A 19,089-nucleotide genomic window follows, 5' to 3' on the forward strand; every position below is an offset into this window, starting at 1 on the left:
GGTCGTTTGTTCTCTTTAAGTATCTCTTATGTTATAATGAAGTTATAAAGTTCTTGAGTTCTTAAATGCTGTGCTAAAATTTCGCACCATTTATCTGGAAGAAGTAACAACTTTTTCAAAAATTAAAAATTATCTAACTAGTAGTTTGCAGTTTTTAAGAGCTGTTAATTGTGGTACGAGAAACAGTGCGCAAAAAGAAACACTAATTAAAACATTTACGCCAATTATCTTTCCTAAATTTCATAAATGTTAGAATGCTATTTCCATGTAAAATTCCATTTTAAAAAATGTTAGCTAATATAAGAACGAAAAAATTACAAAAATGAATAAAGTTATTTTTCTAATTCTTACTCAGTCACAAATTACCCGAAGCCTTACCATTGAATCTTGAATTTTGATTTTTTTTATTATTGCAATCTTCTGTTCATAAAACGAATTTCTTATCATCTCTTGGACGCGTGTTTTCAACTTATCTATGGCCTTCAATCCGGACATAGTGCTGATTGGAGACCCACAGGTGTGTGAACAGTTCTGCCAGACTCTGGGAGTAGACCCAGTCAAGAATTACCTCCAGATATCCGTCAAAGGTGAGAGTCCTAGTCCATTTGAAAGGCATTATCTGTGTAGAAACGAACGGTTGCAACTGGCACGCTACAACTTGTAGGGTTCTTGCAAGATTTATATTACTAAAGAACTTTTCTTTTTGGTGCTAAATATAGTCCAAAAAACTGAATCAACGAGATTTTCTATGAGTTCTAGTTTTGTGCGTTGATCGTTTTTGAGAAGTCAAACTTTGCAAAAATCTTGCCTTAACCCTCTAGAAATTTCGCCGATGATTTATAACTAAAAAAACTTTGCGCAAAAATCTGCAGTTGCAGTTGTTTTATGCCAAATATTGCCGCATTCTGATTACTTAGACCTTCACTTTTCAAAGTGTAACAATTAAGTTTTTGAAACTATATAGTGGCGGTAGCTATATCCTACTTCTTCTGAAAAAAATTTCAAAAATTTTCCATTTGCGTTTAAAAACATCATTTGAGCAAATTTTCTTGTATTACCCTCTATTTAGGGAAAAAATAACCCAGCAATTTCCGCTGTAAAATTTTGCTGAATATCTCCTTCCGACTGGCAGAATTTTCCGAAAGCACTGTAAGTGCCAAAAACAGTAAGAGCAAAATAATAGTAGACAACAAACCTTATTTCTTGCAAATGGAAAGCATATGTTGCAAGAATCTTGCTAAATGAATGCAAGGGCAATATACTTTCTTACAAGATTTCTTGAAACATAATTTTCAAGTTTTGCATCCCGGAACTGTGAGGGTAAAGTGCTGAAAAATTTTCAGTGTAGTTTAAAAATACCTCAAAAATTATCCCACATCAACTGAAACGATGTGTGAGAAATGATTGTTCTATAGAATAATGATTTTTTTCTGAGTTTTGTATGATTTTTTTTCAAAGTTTTTTAATCTGAAAAAATCTTTCTTTATGAGCAGCAGTCGTTGAAGCGGACTTTCACAGCTATTGTAAGTCTCTCCAAACAATTCAGTTTTAGGTGACAAAAATGATCTGATTCACATTGTAGTAATCATTTTTACTGAATTAATTTCAATTTCGTCCTTAGTATGTGAAATGATAGTTTTATCTATTTTTGCCAGCTAGCAAATTTTTATGGCTGATTCGGCCATTCCCACTTTGCTGATCACCCAATTCGGAAAACTTGAAAACTTAGTATTCGAATGTTTTTAAAAAATCTTGTCATGTGTTAAAAAACACGCTCTTAGCTTAGACAAAAAATCGTTAGTTTTCCTGCGTTTGGCGAGATTGCAAAAGCCTCAGCTCTTTTTTTATTGAGATTTTAGTTTTTTTTGACAAACTGTTCTGAAACTTATTGTAGTTATCTTTTTACCAAATTATCATTAGCATTACGAAGCCAAACTGTGTATTTTGTGAATTGTAAGTGGGTTTCTCGACATGCCGAAAACAGACTTGTTGCACAATCTACGACATTGCTAGTTTTCTAAGATCTTCTTTGCTGTTTTGGGTTCCAAGAACAAATAGCTAAACACAGTATCAATCCAAACTGCTCCAAAAACAGCCGGTTTCGCGGAATCCGCAACAAAGTTTGCGGAATCCGGAACAAATAATAAAATTTGTTAATGTGAAATTACGCTGACGCGGAATGTGCAAGGATAATCAGCATATGGCTACCGGAATTCATAAAATGTACTTGGGTTTCGCAAGTTGTGAACGGATTCCGCATTTTTGCGGATTCCAGTATCATATAGAAATACTTCCTGGAATTATTTGCTGTTCCGACCATTAACCAGAGAGGAGTTCTGGTTTCGGGTGTGATTAAGTTTTTTGTTTTCGTTTTCCCAACAAAACAGGTACCACAACTAATCGACGGAAAAAAAGAGTGATGAGTCATATAATAAAACTTTTCAGTCGTGATTCGAGCGACAGTGAAACTTTTTCAAAAAGTGCCCCAGTGTGGAAAAAAACTGATTGTCGAGTTTCAGTATAACTTCTAGCGAGTAAAATGAGTTATTAGGTGTCTTAAAACTGCCACTGGCCCATGCACTAATAGCCGGAGACCGCATCCTAAAAACCACCAGCATCCCAAATACCGCCAACATATTTAACCAGAAAATCACATATACATTTCCCTTATACCAAATACCGCCAGTGGTTATTATCACATGTAATCATATAATTACAACGAAATCACCCTCATAACTCTATTTCTATACATTTTTCGGCTTTGAATCTAAGAAAAAAAAATTGTTTTTTTTTGTGTTGGTTACAGTTTTTGGTCATAGCAAAAAATAGCGTTTAAAGATTAGGCAAAATTGTATTGTCTTCTCTGCGATCGGTTACTTTTTCATATGGTTTTAAGTTGATAAGTTTCGGAAAATAATATCCCAAATTAGCTTGCTGGAAATTTATCCCATATACTAAAAGGGCTACACACGATTTCAGTTAACTATTGTTTTAGGGTTTGTTGTTGGATTCCATGGGCAATGGCAAAATTTTGGTTAAAATTTTTGGTCTTCTAGTCATTAATCCCTTTTCTCTAGTTGTTTTTTCATTATTTTATTCTGAAGAAATTTATTACAGTTTTTGGCCAAGGCCGGAAAGTTTGCTTGAAGAGATTAGACTAATTTTTATTGTCTTTTTTTGTTTATACAGTCATTTAGAGCCTCACGTCTCTCTCATTAAAAAAAATAGATTTCATTCTACAAAAAATATCTGAAGCACATTGTAGTAATCACTTCTTTGGATCAACAGCAGTACTCATTTTTGTTTTAATGTGTAAAGTTTTTTTCCTGAGCTTGACGAATCAAAATAATTTTTGCTGACTTCATTCTGAGTCTGAAAATCTTAGTTTTTCAAAGTTTTTTTCTGATCGGTTCACGTTGTAAGCAATTGTGTTGTCGGCTCAGAAAAATTCCATCTCTTTTATTTGTTTGTTCAGACTTTCACTGCCTCAACTCCAACTACCATCGGGAATTTCGTTTCTTATTTGAAATTGCGTTAAAAAACTTATCTCTTAGCCGAGTCAACCCGTGTTTCACTTAGCCTTACCGTTTTTCATAAGTTTTTTCCCGATTTTATGTGATTTACCCAAAATATTTTAGGTTGATTCCAGCAGTGCTTTTTTACTCCTCACACTTTCACCCAGAAAAATTTTCATCAAATTTTTATTCCGAAAAAACTAGTTTTGCTTTTCGTGATTTGTACACTTTTTGATCCACACTCGTAGGCAAATGCAAGTGTTTTTGTTACCAATCATCTGAAACACATTTTTTTATCACTTTGCCGAACGAACATCAGTTTTTGTTCTAGTTTCAATGTTTGTTCAAAAAAATGTAACTCGCTTGACTGATTAAGCCAAAAAAATTGCGACGGACTCCTCCATTGCCTTTTTACTCGTCGCCGATTTCTGGGAATTTTTTCGTAATTTTGATTTGAAGAATTTGTTATTATTTTTTCCACTTAATACGATTTTTGTTCAGCATTTTTGGTCATTTTCTGCTTTGAGCTTTACAATCACTTCAAGTTTTGTAGAGCAATTTGGTTTTAACATTCATTTCCAATCAGTTCTAAACCGATGTATGTTATTCCACAATTTTCTAAAACTTTCAAAATTTCGATAGCAAATGGCACTAAAATTTACTGTTTGCGGCTGGCAACTCTCCTTAAATTACTCTTGTTTACTGATACACTGTGAGAGAGATTTGACTTGATTGTAAAATTTTGCTATAGACTATGAGCTGAAGCAAAAATTTGACTAAATTGAAAAGCTTGAGGCTAAAAAATTGATTTTAAAAAACCTGAAAAAGTGTTAACATTGCCAATTTTTAACGCAACTCCATAGATGTTGAAAGGCAGTAGAAAAATTCAATGTGTCGCCATGATACGAGCAATCTAGTTGATCCGATTAACAAAAAGAGTGAGCAATACACATGATTAGAGTAATTTTTAAGGTTATTCGGAACAATTATACTGTGAAAGATGACAGGGCGTGGATATCGATCCGTAAACTTTTGGATTAACAAGCAAGTATAATAGTAGAAGACTAAAATGTAGTTAATCTAACTGCTCGATTAATATTTGATAGTTTTAATACGTGAGATTTTCGGTTCCCCCCTTTTTAAATCTAAACAACTTAACACCCTACAATTTCACTCCCTACTTTTTGTTGCCTTAGCAATATAACATCGCTACATTTTAAAACAATTTCTATGACTTAACACCGTTTTAATCCAAATGAAAAGAAAACTTACTTCAAAGGGGATTTCGGTAACCATCAAAGAATTAAACGAGAGAAAGTTTTGCCATTTAAAGCCAGACAAATTTGCGCTACTTAATTCGCGTAAGTTTTGAATAGAAATAACCTTGCAAATGATTTCAATGAAACGTTTCAAACCAAAATGAAATGGCCTTGCCAATATTTTCAATGAATCATTCCAAAATGAACCAAAAACAAGCAATAGTTCAATGAACTTCAAAAGCCCGCAAATAATTAGACGTCCTTTGACTAATATGGCCTGATTTTCTAGACGTTTTCAGCCGGTATAGAAATTAAAAAAAGGTTTAACCAATGCCAAAAGCCTTAAAGTCATTATTTTTAGAATCATTCTGGAACTTAAACTTATGACCTGATCGCTTTGTCAGCTCTTTTTGTCAGCAACATAAACGCGCAAAGCTAAAGGGTTTGCCAGCCCCTAGTCCCAACCTAGCATCCCGAAAATAAGGGCGATTGTCCTGGGAATAAATTGCTAAGGCACGAGTCATGTTCTTGTGTTTAGTTACGTTTCCGGGAGTCTGCAAGGAAACGTCTTTTCAAAAAAAGCTGGTATAAATTTCAGTAGGATTAAAATTTGAATTTCAATAATACGAAAGAATAAACAAAGTTGAAATAAAATTTACAATGGTTTAGCACAAACTAGATAACGCTCTGAAAAAGTACAGATCAGTTTTGTCTTCGTAAACGGACATTATGTTTTGTACTCTTTCATTTAATACTCGATACTTTTTCTTTTTTGTGAACTTATGGCCACTCGATGCATCAAAAAAGTTGAGTTTTTGTACGGAAGCGTCTTTTTGCAGGCTACCCACCATTTTCCACATATTTGGGTGGGCTCCGCTGAAATAGGATTGAATCCCGAAATGCCATCCCTCGACAGCATTTGTTGTTCGAGCAATCCCCATCACGGCCGCATCTCGCTGGTTCCAAAGGGAGGGTGGGAATGAAACTTCACGGTTTGACACCAAGCTTTTTATATAAGTAGAGCCGAAGTACAGACACAACTCGTCAATTTTCTCTATTTTCTCGGGTTCTAAGCAATTTCTGTCGCATACATTTTGAATTTCTTGAACAATCATGTCATAGGAATCGCCGATCTTTTCTTTTTTTTCAAATGCAAGGGATGGCAGCATTTTTAAAGCCAGCACTAATTCGTGATTTGTTTCGTAGGTCACTTTCAGACCCAATTCATTAATTTTTCTCATGTAACTCTGGGAGAGATGAAAAAAACAACCCGATAAAGGTGCTTCGGGGAATGTTTTTTGGAAGGACTGAAGAGCAGCTTGCTCAAAATCTAACAAAAATTTTTCAGGCCGGCAGTTGGGTGCTAAATCAATTAACGCCTGCAGGAAGCGATTGTAGGTTTTTTCGGTTTTGTTAGGGAGGAAGGCGTAAATGCAAGCTGGCGCAATGCCAGATACACTAACATGAATTGAATAAAGCTGATAGAACATTTTTGGAGTAATTTTGAAAGTTTCATCGGCTAACCAGAAAGATGACTTCTCCAGAACTCTCAGCATTTTGGGGTCGCCGCACAAAATGATTCGCTCATGATCATTTGATCCACTGTCATACCGGATAAAATTTTCGAAAATTTCAGGGATCTCGAAATTTCGCGCAACGGGGATGGGCGGCATATTTACATCTAGCTGCTTACGAGTGCGAGCAGCCGTTCGGATCAGTTTGTCTTTACTTGGGAGAGCAAACTGAGTAGCCAAATTGTTGGTAATTGGCAAAACCGCACTGGCAACTGCAACAGTCGGGGTAAATCTCTCGCTGAGATCTTTTATATGCTTTATGACATTTCGGGCCTCCGATTTTCCCGCTGAAATGTCGTGGTTATGCTCTCCACGCGTCTCGATTAATTCGTTACTTTCAGTAATGGCAGTTGCTCGACATTTATGTGTTTGATATTTTGAGCAAATCCAGTTTTCTGTAAACTTCTTTTTTCGCTTGAAATAAAATTCATGGCCGGACGCTATAAGAATTGGCTTGTTTTTAGATGAAACTGTGAACTCGAAAGAAGACTCAGTCATAATGTGTTTATTTTGTTTGCGTTTGTTTATCACTTGAGTAAAGTATAAAGTGACTGTCAGAATTTAATTTTTGTCAGAATTTTTACGGCAAATTGTTTTGAATTAGCACAAGCAGCTTTTTCAGTAATCATAAAGGTTTAGCGAAAAGTCTAATTGAAAATAAATTACAAACCTGTAGATAAGAGTCTTAGGTAAATTGGGAAGCCTCCTTTTAGCATGTATAACTAAGATAAACCAAGTTTTTCATTATGGTGCGTGTGTTAATTGCAGGATTAACTTTGGTGTGATAAGAGTTAAGATAAGGAATTCATAAAGCATTAATTTTAATAGTGAAATGACTAGGTGTTAAAATGTACTGTGTTAAACTGGAAAATAGGAGTTATATTGTTGTCGATTTAAATTGTTTAGTAGTGAAATGACTAAGTTTTAAAATGTACGGTGTTAAATTGTATGTCATTAAATTGTAGGACACCAGATTTTCATGCCTGACAAATTAGAAGCCCGCAAATGATTTGAGGCCAACTAATTGGTCATTTTAAGTGCTCTGGCTGTCAAATTAAGCGCGGAATGGAATATTTATGTTTGTTCCACTCAAACTTTGCCACTAAGTTTTTTCATTGACAGTACAAAGTGTATTGTTCAAGAGAAATTATTCGAGACTAAATTAGAGGCAGTCGGAACATTCAAGCAAAAGACTTTGACCTCATTTACGAGCAGTCTTGTTATTTATAAAAAAAGTATAAAATGGATGAGCAACATAGTCGGAAATTGTTGTTAATTTTTTGGTTTACTTCAGGTGTTCGTTATAAAGTGAATCTGCAGCAGATGAGACTGACGGAATTCAGACGCCACTTCTCGATTAGGAGGAGGAGTCTGCCTGCCAGTCCTTCCAGTTACACAACTATCGATTCACTCTCACCCACTAACAGAATTGTACGCATCTGAGGCCAAGTTAACAACAACCCCCCCCCCCCCCTCCCAAAGTTACCAAATTAAAATGTTCCACCCCAGCATCCAATTTGTACTAAATTTGCTAAGCGCTGCATGCAAAAATGCTCGATTCTGATTGGCTAAAAAATCCAATCTAGAAACAGGTGAATATCCTCCCCCGTTTGTGGGTAGTTTATGGGATAAAACTTCTGTTTTTAGAGGGATACCCAAAATGTCTTCGTGAGACCAAGTTCAGTCTTCAGTAATTGATTGTACGGCATCATGATACAAGACTAGTCGAGAATAAATGAAAAAAAAAAACTTTCAATTGATTGGAAAACTGCTAAAACGATTTTCCGCTTTTCACATAAGCCAACGTCTTTGAAAAGGGTGGAAGATGGATTTTTGTGCATAATAAACAAATTAGAAATTGCGATTAAAACAATCGAATATAATCGATTATTATTGAATCGAAAAACAGATTGATTAATAATCAACTATGATCGATTAAAATGTGTTATAATTGGATAGAATATAACTCTAAAGAGAGAGATTATAATCGCCTATTAATTGACCACCCGCTAAGAGATTCAATGGATAATAATTGATTATCATGAATTTTCATGGTCTGTCTCCATAAAAAGCAAAACTAATCGATTATAAAACAGTTAAATAGAGATCATTGTAATTCATTATATTCAAATAAAATGGATTGTTATGGACTATAATAAATTATGGTGGATTGTAATAACTTCTAATGAGTAAGAGCCTAGATTTTCCAAAACTTTAAAATAGATATTCAAAACCAGATTCTTGCAATCACTAAATTGTGTTTTACATTTGGCTACAGCAAAAAAAAAATTGAGTTGTTTTCCATTATTTTTCTTTTTGAATCACATTAACCGTAAAAATACGTGAAAAATACCGTAAACACTTGTCCCTTCGAACAACCCCTCCCACTATACCCCACCCCTGCAGACTTTAAAGCCCCCCCCCCCCAAACTGACAGGGGGTAGGGTACGATAGATTGAGGTGAAGGAGCAGGGGGTAATTCAAAATAATTCTCTAAAATGTTGTAGTCGTTCGACCTGTCTTGTAGCCACAGCAGCAAAGTGCAGATGTCGTCCACAATGCCACATGGCTTCATCGTCCTCTTCGATGCCGATGACTTCTCAGCCCAATACTACCTACCCTCTGTCATTAAAGGTTACATCTTAAAAAACTATGCTTCAATATGAGAGTAAAAAACCAGCCAAGGTATAAACTAACCAAAAATGTGCGGAGTATATAAGCCAGCCAAAAATTTACGCCGTATCAGTAAAATTTGCATAAATTTTTTAATCGTTGCATAGTTGTTACATAACTATTAACATTTATGTATTTTTGGCTGAATTATACTTCAGCTGGTATACTTGGGCGCCAAAGGGCGCCAAAGACAAGTGATTTTGTGCATTCTTCCCAAGACGTTATTGGTGTAACGAGCATCAACGATTTTCAATTTTAAATAGTTCATTTTTTACCGCACTGACGAAAATGGTTCTCGGTCGATTTAAATTGATTTTAAATCGATTTTAATTAGATATAAATTGATTAACAATGTACATTTTACAAGCTTAACTGGATTTAAATCGATTTGAATTCATCTTTCATAAAAATTTTGGATCGATTTAAGGGTCCAAAATTCGACTTAAACCGATTTGGATGGATTATCAGACTCACAAAAACTTTTTTGCTAGCACGGCGAAAACATTTGAGCACGAAAAAACGCATTAAAGTTATAGAAAATTATCATTGTAAATCAGATTATAGGCAAAAATCTATGTAACAAATCGAGAAAAGAGTAAACAGTAATCATATTTTGATCTCAAGAATATGCAATTAAATCACTAAAAATCATGAAGGTAAAATTTTATGAAAAGAAATGAACTCAAAAAGTGCACAGGAATCATAGAATGATATTAATGTTTTGAAAACTCTTTGGTCTTTTTGTTATGCTACAATAGGCTATGGATGTAAAATGAAAAAAGATGGGCAATGAATAAATGCAACGCAAATTCAAAACTAATGAAGTTAAAAAAAAAGATTTTTTTTTTCATTTTAATACGTTTTAGTCCCCTTAAAAATAAAAAAACAAAGTAGGACTGGATCAAATGGATTTAAATTGAATTAAAATTTAATTAGAGTGTTTATTAACTGGGATTTTAAATAGATTTAAATAGATTTAAAACTGATTCAAATCAATCGTTATCTTTTCTTTTTTTTTTTCATAGTAAAATTGATCTAAATTTAATCTGCATTCTTTTTTATACTAACATTGATCCTAATCCATTTCTTTCAGTGCGGGCTGTAAATTTGCAGCACTTCCAGTGTGAGTACTGGAGTTCTGTTTAAAAAAAAGCCCAAATTGTAACTTTTTTTCAGAAACCAATTTTTACGATATTTACTTTGATATATTTCAATAGTTGAAAATTGAAGATTACTATAGTTATCAAAAAAGTGAAATGACACTTCTATAAAACGCCACTGAATTATTTTCAGAAATGAGAACCACAAAGCCAACAAAAAACTGCGTGCGCCACAGGCTAAGTTTCTGACTTAAAGCAAAATGATTTGATGGATATAGATTTTCTTGAGGGGTAGGGGCGGGTTTCAAAAAAGTTTCGCTACTTTTTTCTTGGTCAACCAATTTGACTTTTTTCTAGCTCTCCCTCCCAAACGATTCTTCATGATTCAATTTATCCGATGCAGTGAATTATAAGCACGGAATGGCTCGGCAGGCCGCTAAACTAATCAATTCAATGCCGTTCAGAAATAAGTGAACTAAAATTTTGGTTCAAAAAAGTGTGGTTAAAAATGTCGATAACTTATTAAAAAAACGATTTTTTTTTGATTTTTTGTTAACCTGTCTTATCTTTTTCGCGGTTCTCGATTTCTAGAGTTCTTATTTTTACTCTATATTTCAATTTCAATAGTTGAAAATTTGATATTACTATAGATATCAAAAAAGTGAAATGACGCTTCTATAAAACGCCACTGAATTATTTTCAGAAATGAGAACCACAGAGCCAACAAAAAACTGCGTGCGCCACTGGCTAAGTTTCTGACTTAAGGCAAAATGATTTGATGAATATAGATTTTCTTGAGGGTAGGGGCGGATTTCAAAAAACTTTCGCTACTTTTTTCTTGGTCGACCAATTTGATTTTTTTCTAGCTCTCCCTCCCAAACGATTCTTCAAGATTCAATTTATCCGATGCAGTGAATTATAAGCACGGAATGGCATGGCAGGCCGCTAAACTAATCAATTCAATGCCGTTCAGAAATAGGTGAACTAAAATTTTGTTCCAAAAAAGTTTGGTTAAAAATGTTGGTAACTTATAAAAAAAAACGATTTTTTTTTTTGATTTTTTATTAACCTGTCTTATCTTTTTTTCGCGGTTCTCGATTTCTAAAGTTCTTATTTTACTCTAGGCTTCCGAACGGCTTTTTTAAATTTGGATGAAGTTTTGAACTTCCAATGGGGGGGGGGACTAAATTAACAAATTAACAAAGTAAAATTGTTTTTTTTTTTAGAAACACTCGGTACAAACTCGGCAGTGGACACACTTCTGATCGGCAGTTGTGTGAACAAAGAAAGTGCTCAAGGGTGGGAGGAAACTCTACATGCAGTGTCTCTCTTTCTTCCCCTCTTCAATTCCACTCTGGTCGACAGGGGGGACATGGAACAGTACAAGGTTCTATCTATCATTGATAACAAAATCATAATCAAATTCTTAACAAAAGTCTGGATAAAATTAATTCATAGCTTAACTCAAAGGACTCGGTGGAAATGAATCTGCAAAGCATTTTTCTCTCTAAAATTTACCTATTGTTTTAGTGCACCTCTGATAAATAAAGAAAAAAAAATAAAATTATTAGGTGCTGGTGATAACAAAAAAGTTTCGACACATACTCATTTTTGTAACTGATTCGAGAAGAAACTATTGAAATTGTTTTTTTTTCGAAATGGTTATTGCCAACAATTACAACAAGACTGCTCGTTTCAGGTCAAAGCTCGGCTCTCCCTCTAAGTCGGCTTTGCTTAATGATTCGAGCTCCGCTTTGCTAATTGCCCTTTTGCGGCTCTGCTAAAAATTATACAAAAAATTGAATTACAAAACGGTTGTTTCCTTTATTGATCTCCAATTCACTATGTGATATGTCCCAAGTGAAACATTTTGGTCTAGTTCTGTGTTTTTACAACACTAGACCAAACAGGGAAAAGTGAGACTTTGCTGAAGTTCAATTTTGCGCTGTGGCAGACCATTGAAAAAAATGAGTTGAAAAAAGATACTGAAGGTGTAAATGGTTGATTCTCACAGCTCCAAATAGCTATTCAGTCTGCTTGTGAAATTTCATTCCTAAGCTCCTAATCAATGAAAATAGGGAAAGTTGGATAACTGCTAAAATTAAAAATGGGAGTATTAAGAAGATTAAATTGTACAAAAAATATTCGAACAATAAGAGTGATTGTAATCTTGATTAATTCCAGCAACAACAAAAAAAATTGAAAAGCTTGTATCAAAAATCAAAAAAGTTTTTTGGAGAGAAGACTTGAATGCAAAAGCCATAAAAGTTAGAAATTTTTTTAAACAGTCATAGGTGAGATTTACAAAAAAGAAGAACAAGTGATTTCAAAACACAACATTCGGAGTGCAGAAGAAATTAATGATTTTTTATTGAAATTGGTCAGAAGCTAATCGAAACTGAAACAACACAAAATTTTTTTTTTAAATGTTGTGGATAATGAAAATACAATGATTTTTCAAACCATTTCACCCCAAGGAGTTTATGAAGTAATTAAAAGCCTGCAGAAAGAAAACAGCCTTGATAGTTGCAACCAAAGTAACAACCTAAAAAAAAATAGGTCCGGTTATATTTGATCTACTGAGTTGCCTTTTTAATGAATGTGTAGAGTTGTCATATTATCCCTCAATTTTTAACATTGCAAAAGTTCAACCAATTCAAAAAAAATGGCACATTGTCAGATTGTGGTAAATACAGATACTATATCTTTTTTTACTATTTATGGGGAAAATTATCGAAAATTTTATTTAAAATCACTTGAGAAGTTTTCTGCAAAAATATGATGTATTAACAGCATGTCAGAACAAATTCCGAGATAAAAAAACAGCTGATATTATCTTAGAATTCAGTGAACAACTTGTGGAGAATTTAGAAGACAATGTTGGCTCCGTGTGTACGCTGATAGATCTTATAAAAGCGTTCGACACAATTGATGACAAAATATTACTGAAAAATTGCAAATTTTACGGTTTACGTGGTAAAATTATAGATAATTTGAGGTCATACCTTGAAAACCGTGAACAGTACGTTTTTCATAACAATTCAATATCAGACACTAAAACAATCTACTATGGTGTACGACATTGTTCAGTCCTGGGTCCTTTGTTGTTTTTGCTGTATAACAACAGTTTGCCAAACGTCTGTTGGCATAATAAAATTTTACTGTTTGCTGATGATTGCTCATTGTATAAAACAACTGAATGAAACAGGAAATCAGCAGGAGGTGAATTCTGATACAAGCATTGTTGAATAATGGTTTTTGGAGAATAAGCTTAATGTAAACAAGAAAAAAACAGCCGCCTTAGAAATTAACAGATATAAATTCTGTAACAATAGATCCCATAAGTACTTAGGACTAATAATTGACGAACAAACTAAATTTGAAAACACACATCGATAACACTTTGAAACAGGCAGCCAAATCTTGCTCGATGATCTATCAACTCAGATATTATTTGAACACATCTACACTGCTCAAGATAAACAAAACGCATATTCAACCAATATATCATTATAGTGTACTGATATATGGCAGACCTAATAAGACTGATATAAGAAGATTGAAAACAAGCGAAGACTCGTGTGGAGTAACTGTTTCAAAATTAAAAATAGGAAAGTCTGAACAATTTCCTGACAAACATAAACTCTGTTTGGTTCGGGAGTTACATGTTTATGAGATTTTTAAACTCATGATTAAAGTTATTAGACAATCGTGTGGATATAAAAAACTTCATGAAAAAATAAGTGAACAGGAGATAAAAGATACTAACAAAACAGGCAAAACAACACAAAAAATTCGCAGGCGAAATAAGCTTTAACAAGAGCAAAAAAGAAAATCAAAAATAGGTTTCGTATATATATTTGTGACAAGAAATTTTTTCTAAGTATGTTATGATAACTTTCAACCCCTTGTTATAGTATTTTTGCTAATTTTAATTTGATTGTTAGACAACAACAAAGCAAACAGTTTTTTTTCTCATTTAGTTTTTTATTGTGATATTTGAAGCAATTTTGCGGTTTTTTGGTATATGATTTTAGTTTAAGAAGTAGGCGAATAGATTTTGCTCAAGGAGATGCCATCCGACAGGCTGATGCCTTTTTGGTATTCTCCGAGCCGAAGTTAATTATAGACGTACATTTTCGTAGAATGTATGCTTATAAGTTTTGGCTAGAAAATAAAAATAAATTTAATTAATTTAGTTCTGACTGCCTTTTAAAGTCTTTGAAGAAGTTTGCACTCCAGCAAAATGGACAGATTTTTCAAAAAAAAAGGAAAAAGTTTTAAAAAAATTTTTTTTTGACAGTCATCACTCCACGCGCTATGGTAAGAGCAAAATGTTATGTTTCGCAAGGTAAAATCTAGATCAAATAGCTCGTATGAATTCAATTAGGAACAATTTCTAAGACGAAGAAAAATGATTGATGGTGAAAAGTATTAATGAGATTGAGCTCAGAAAAACAATATTTTTCTATTTACCTTAAAAATTGCTGCTTAAGAAACCCAAATTTGTCTGAGAAAAAACCACCCCAGCAGTCTGAGAAAAAATTGCTGCTTAAGAAACCCAAATTTGTCTGAGAAAAAACCACCCCAGCAAAAATATCGATAGTCAGAACAACAAATGACTTGCCTGAGCCAAATTTAAAATTTTATTTTGGCGCTTAGTTTTTACTGCTTAGACGAAATATATAGCCGTCAAATTATCTGCCTAGCTCCACGCGTTTTTTTTTTTCAAAAAAAAAGATCACACTTGAAAAATATTTCTAAGTTTGAGCTCTGGGCATGAATATCTATCAGATTGGTTTTTAAAAAAAATGTAAAAAATGCCAATTGTGCCACCCATTTGTTAGTTTCAGTCAAATTATAAGTCGTCGCATGCATGCGTTGGGCGTTGATACAGAATTTAAATTTTTGCGAGAGCAAAAATTCTTGAACTAACAACAGTCATTCGAAATTTCTTAGCCTTCTTCCTCAAAAAGTAAGATGTAACAAATCAGCGAAAAAATGTTTTAAAATTTTTCAAATCTAGAAAGTTCTGCGAGATAAAAATTTTGTCAGGTTGCAACAAAAAATTGTAACCATCTTTAATATTTTTTTGTTTTTTTTTCTAGGTAAATTTTACAACGGCGGCTGAATTTGTTATTTTCCAATCATACACGTTGGATAATTTGTAAAAGTGCACTTGAGGTGCTCAACTGGAACTGACTATTTTGGTTTTTACACTCCTAAAACAGAGACTAGACACGACTGCTGTTTATCAAATCAGTCAAAGTGTCCCAACCGCTCCTCAGGCTGGAAAAATATATTGCGCGCGAAGTGTCTCAATTTGAACTATAGCCGTCAAATTATCTGCCAAGCTCCACGCATTATGATTTCAAAAAAAAAGATCACACTTGAAAAATATTTCTAAGTTTGAGCTGTGGGCATGAATATCTATTAGATTGGTTTTAAAAAAAAACGTAAAAAATGCCAGTTGAAAAGCCGGAGTTTATTGATATGAACTATTCAGATCATTGTATCTTTTTGAGACCCGGAGTGGGCCGGCTGCTCTGAAGCCCCCCATCCCCCTTGAGGAAGTGTGTGTATAATTTGAACATGCGGGTGAGGTTGTTTTGTACCGGAAAAAATGGTGCCACCCATTTTTTAGTTTCAGTCAAATGATAAGTCGTCGCATGCGTTGGGCGTTGATACAGAATTTAAATTTTTGCGAGAGCAAAAATTCTTGAACTAACAACGATCATTCGAAATTTCTTAACCTTCTCCTCAAAAAGTAAGATGTAACAAATCGGCGAAAAAATGTTTTAAAATTTTTCAAATCTAGAAAGTTCCGCGAGATAAAAATTTTGTCAGGTTGCAACGAAAAATTGTAACCATCTTTAATTTTTTTTGTTTTTTTTTTCTAGGTCATTTTTACAACGGCGGCTGAATTTGTTGATTTCCAATCATACGCGTTGGATAATTTGTAAAAGTGCACTTAAAGTGCTCAACTGGAACTGACTATTTTGGTTTTTACCCTCCTAAAACAAAGACTAGACACGACTGCTTGTTATCAAATCAGTCAAAGTGTCCCAAACGCTCCTCAGGCTGGAAAAAAATGCTACGAACAAGGAATGAAATAGTTGATAAACTGAAAGATTAAAACTTTTTTCGTTTTATTGCCCAAGCTATATTTTATACAAAGGAGGTATATGGCGTTTTGCACTGTAATGAGAACGCAAAAAAGATTGAAATCAGTTCAATTTAGAATGGAAAAAAATATCTCTTTTTGAATTATTGTGGTTAAAGTAGTCCTTTTTTTAATACCACAAAAATTAGAAGAAATCATAAAAAACGATTTTTCCAAGGAGCGATATATTGCAGATGGTAAAAGTTTTGGTCAAAAATCTAGTTGAAAAGTGAAATTTTGACTGAAAAAAAAATTAATCCAAGCTTGAAAATTTGCCGACTTCTTCAGAAACGGATTGAAAACATTAGAATAAAAATAAAACTTGAATATTAAAACGCTCTTCTCTCAAACTGTGCTGACTTTAAACAAAAATCATTGAGAACAAAATATACTTAATATTTTAGCAGAATCAATAACATTATGAGGTCAAATTGTGTATTTTGTGAATTGTAAGCTTTCTTTGTTTTTTTTGTTCTTCCGTTTTTTTATCAATCCGACAAAATTTTAACAACTTTAAAGATTTGTCTCTGGAATCCAGTAAACACAAACAAAATTGGGCGCATATCCAGTGAATAGTTTGATTTCACATTGAAGGTGGTGTTTCCTTTTCAAAATTCAGGCCTAAAATTTTATCCAAAAAAGGAACTATTTTTTGGCTTTTTATTGAATCCAAAATTACGCTCCGAGAAAGTTTAAAAAAGGTATAATTTCCCAGCAAATGTAAAAATTGATTTTTTTTGTTTGATTAACAAGAAGTGTCTTTCTTACTATAGAAAAAAAACCACTGTTTGATATGGACACAATTTTAAAAATTCGTTTTCGTCAATTTTTTCGAGATAACACTCTTTTTAAAGTTTGTTCTTGTCTATAAAATGATCCGTCTGATAAAATTATTTCAGTTTTTGACCGGTAGTTTTAGCGTAGTTTTGGATTGATTAAAGCAGCCATAAAATGATCCATTTTGGGGTAAAATATTGGGCCGGAATTTCGAAAAACAATTTCCTCCTTATTTATTCTGCTAAAAATCTAAGCAAGTTTGATTTTCATCATTTCTTGTCTGAAATCAACACAATTTGAGGGAATCGCGTTTTAATTTTCACATGCGTTTTATCCGGATAAGTTAAATCGGCATTGTATACATTAGCATCAATAGTTTTCAAAACGAATAAAAATTTGGTTGAAATTCACAAATAAAAAATCTAAGCTTTTCTGGAGGAAAACGCTCCCCTGCACAAGTGTTCCGTCTTTCTCTTTTAAGTTCGAAACCGTAAAAAGTTACTGTTTGTTTTGCTATTTTTAATAATTTCAAAATCCGATAAAAACGGAATAATGCTTTGAAAAAAATAACACACAAAGAAATAAAACACTGTTTTAGGAACCAGGCAAAATAATTTTTAGGGAGCCTTAACGAGCCCAAAATTTGAAGGTTTTAGTAACTCCCTTGCCAATGGATTTAGCTAATTAAATTTAATCGAATCAAAAATTTTCTTTTGCTCGAGCACAAATTAGAAACCAAAAGCAGTTTGTAGTTTCAACGAACTATCAGTGTTTGTATCATCAATAAGTGAGTTGCGAGTGGATTTAGGAGGGGAGGTAGGGGGGGGGGGTGGGGGTTGGAGGTAATATCTTGCGACATACGTTTTCACCTGAGCAACCCTAAAAAATATCAAATAGTGTTATTATAAAAAAATTATAAATTTCAAATCACAACTTTTTCACTTGATACGAGTAGACGAAGAACTGGTTGAAAGAAACCATTTGTAAAACTATTTGAAAATTGATTTAAATTGTATCGCTGGATCCACATTCAAAATCAAGTCTTTTAAAATCTCTTGAAAAATTGCCTTTTTGAAAAACGCCTAGTGAAAAATCGCCTCAAAATAACCTATTAAAATTTCCAGCAAATTGTTGAAAACTCAGTGTACCCAGTAAGCTTTAATTTCTTCTCAATCAGATTAAATCAGATTTTTTAAAATAAAAACCAGCATTTTTTGATTTTTATAAACGTTCAACTTTTTTTGTGAGACCAGTTTGAACAATTTTCTATGCTATGATTCGTTTAGCCGCAAGAATTGTTACTTCAGAAAACAAATCATTGTATGAAATCGATGAATATATAAACAATTTGGGGTACTTTTGCTATTTTAGACCAGCTTTTCCCGATTCCTCAAACACATCATTGAGTGCAATCTCCACTTGCACTTGGGTAGCTTTAACTGGGAGTGGCAAAGACAAAAAGCGAGACACAAGAGGTCAAACTGCCACATCCTTTGAGGTCAACCAGGTCAAATAGAGCAGCTCAATTTGACAGCTCCAATGAAATATAATGGTTAACCAACAAAATTCACCCACTTAAATTCAACAAAGACAAAAACAAATTCTGGAAATATTCGCAGTAGTTTTGAATTTTTTAGAGAATAAAAATCTGTACAATTTGTTTAATAATCATGATTTTTGTTTTAGCCGCTACAAGTAATTCTGCTAGTCATACAACTCAATTTTTTTGTCGTTTTTGTGCCATTAAAACTTAACATATTTTGAAGGCATACTAAAGCTGATGGCTTTTTTAAAGACCTTCTTAGGATCTTACATGAAACAATATACTGGAAATCGATCAAGGAGAGCAGTAAATTTTGGAGACAAGAGTTAATGCAAGCTTCTTCAAGCGCTACCGTAATAATCGGAAACTTTTCGGAAACTGATGATCGGATTCAGCCAAAACTTCTTAGTCAGTTTTTGCCTCTCAAAATACTTGGATTAGAAGAAAAAACGCTGAACAATATGAACATTTTCAAGCCACGCCAC

General features: G+C 33.4%; 1 protein-coding gene across 1 annotated transcript; it reads left to right on the top strand.

The window, feature by feature from the left end:
* On the top strand, positions 1-18,700 carry LOC134848477 (uncharacterized). Its single transcript, XM_063865944.1, has 5 exons — positions 1-587; positions 7,643-7,779; positions 8,856-8,982; positions 11,348-11,508; positions 18,433-18,700. Exons 1-5 carry the CDS (start codon positions 476-478, stop codon positions 18,556-18,558), a joined length of 663 nt encoding a protein of 220 aa, XP_063722014.1. The 5' UTR covers positions 1-475; the 3' UTR covers positions 18,559-18,700.
* Positions 18,701-19,089: the final 389 nt, after the last annotated feature.

This window comes from Symsagittifera roscoffensis, chromosome 6, assembly GCF_963678635.1.
Source record: "Symsagittifera roscoffensis chromosome 6, txSymRosc1.1, whole genome shotgun sequence".
In the NCBI taxonomy this organism is placed as follows: domain Eukaryota; kingdom Metazoa; phylum Xenacoelomorpha; order Acoela; family Convolutidae; genus Symsagittifera; species Symsagittifera roscoffensis.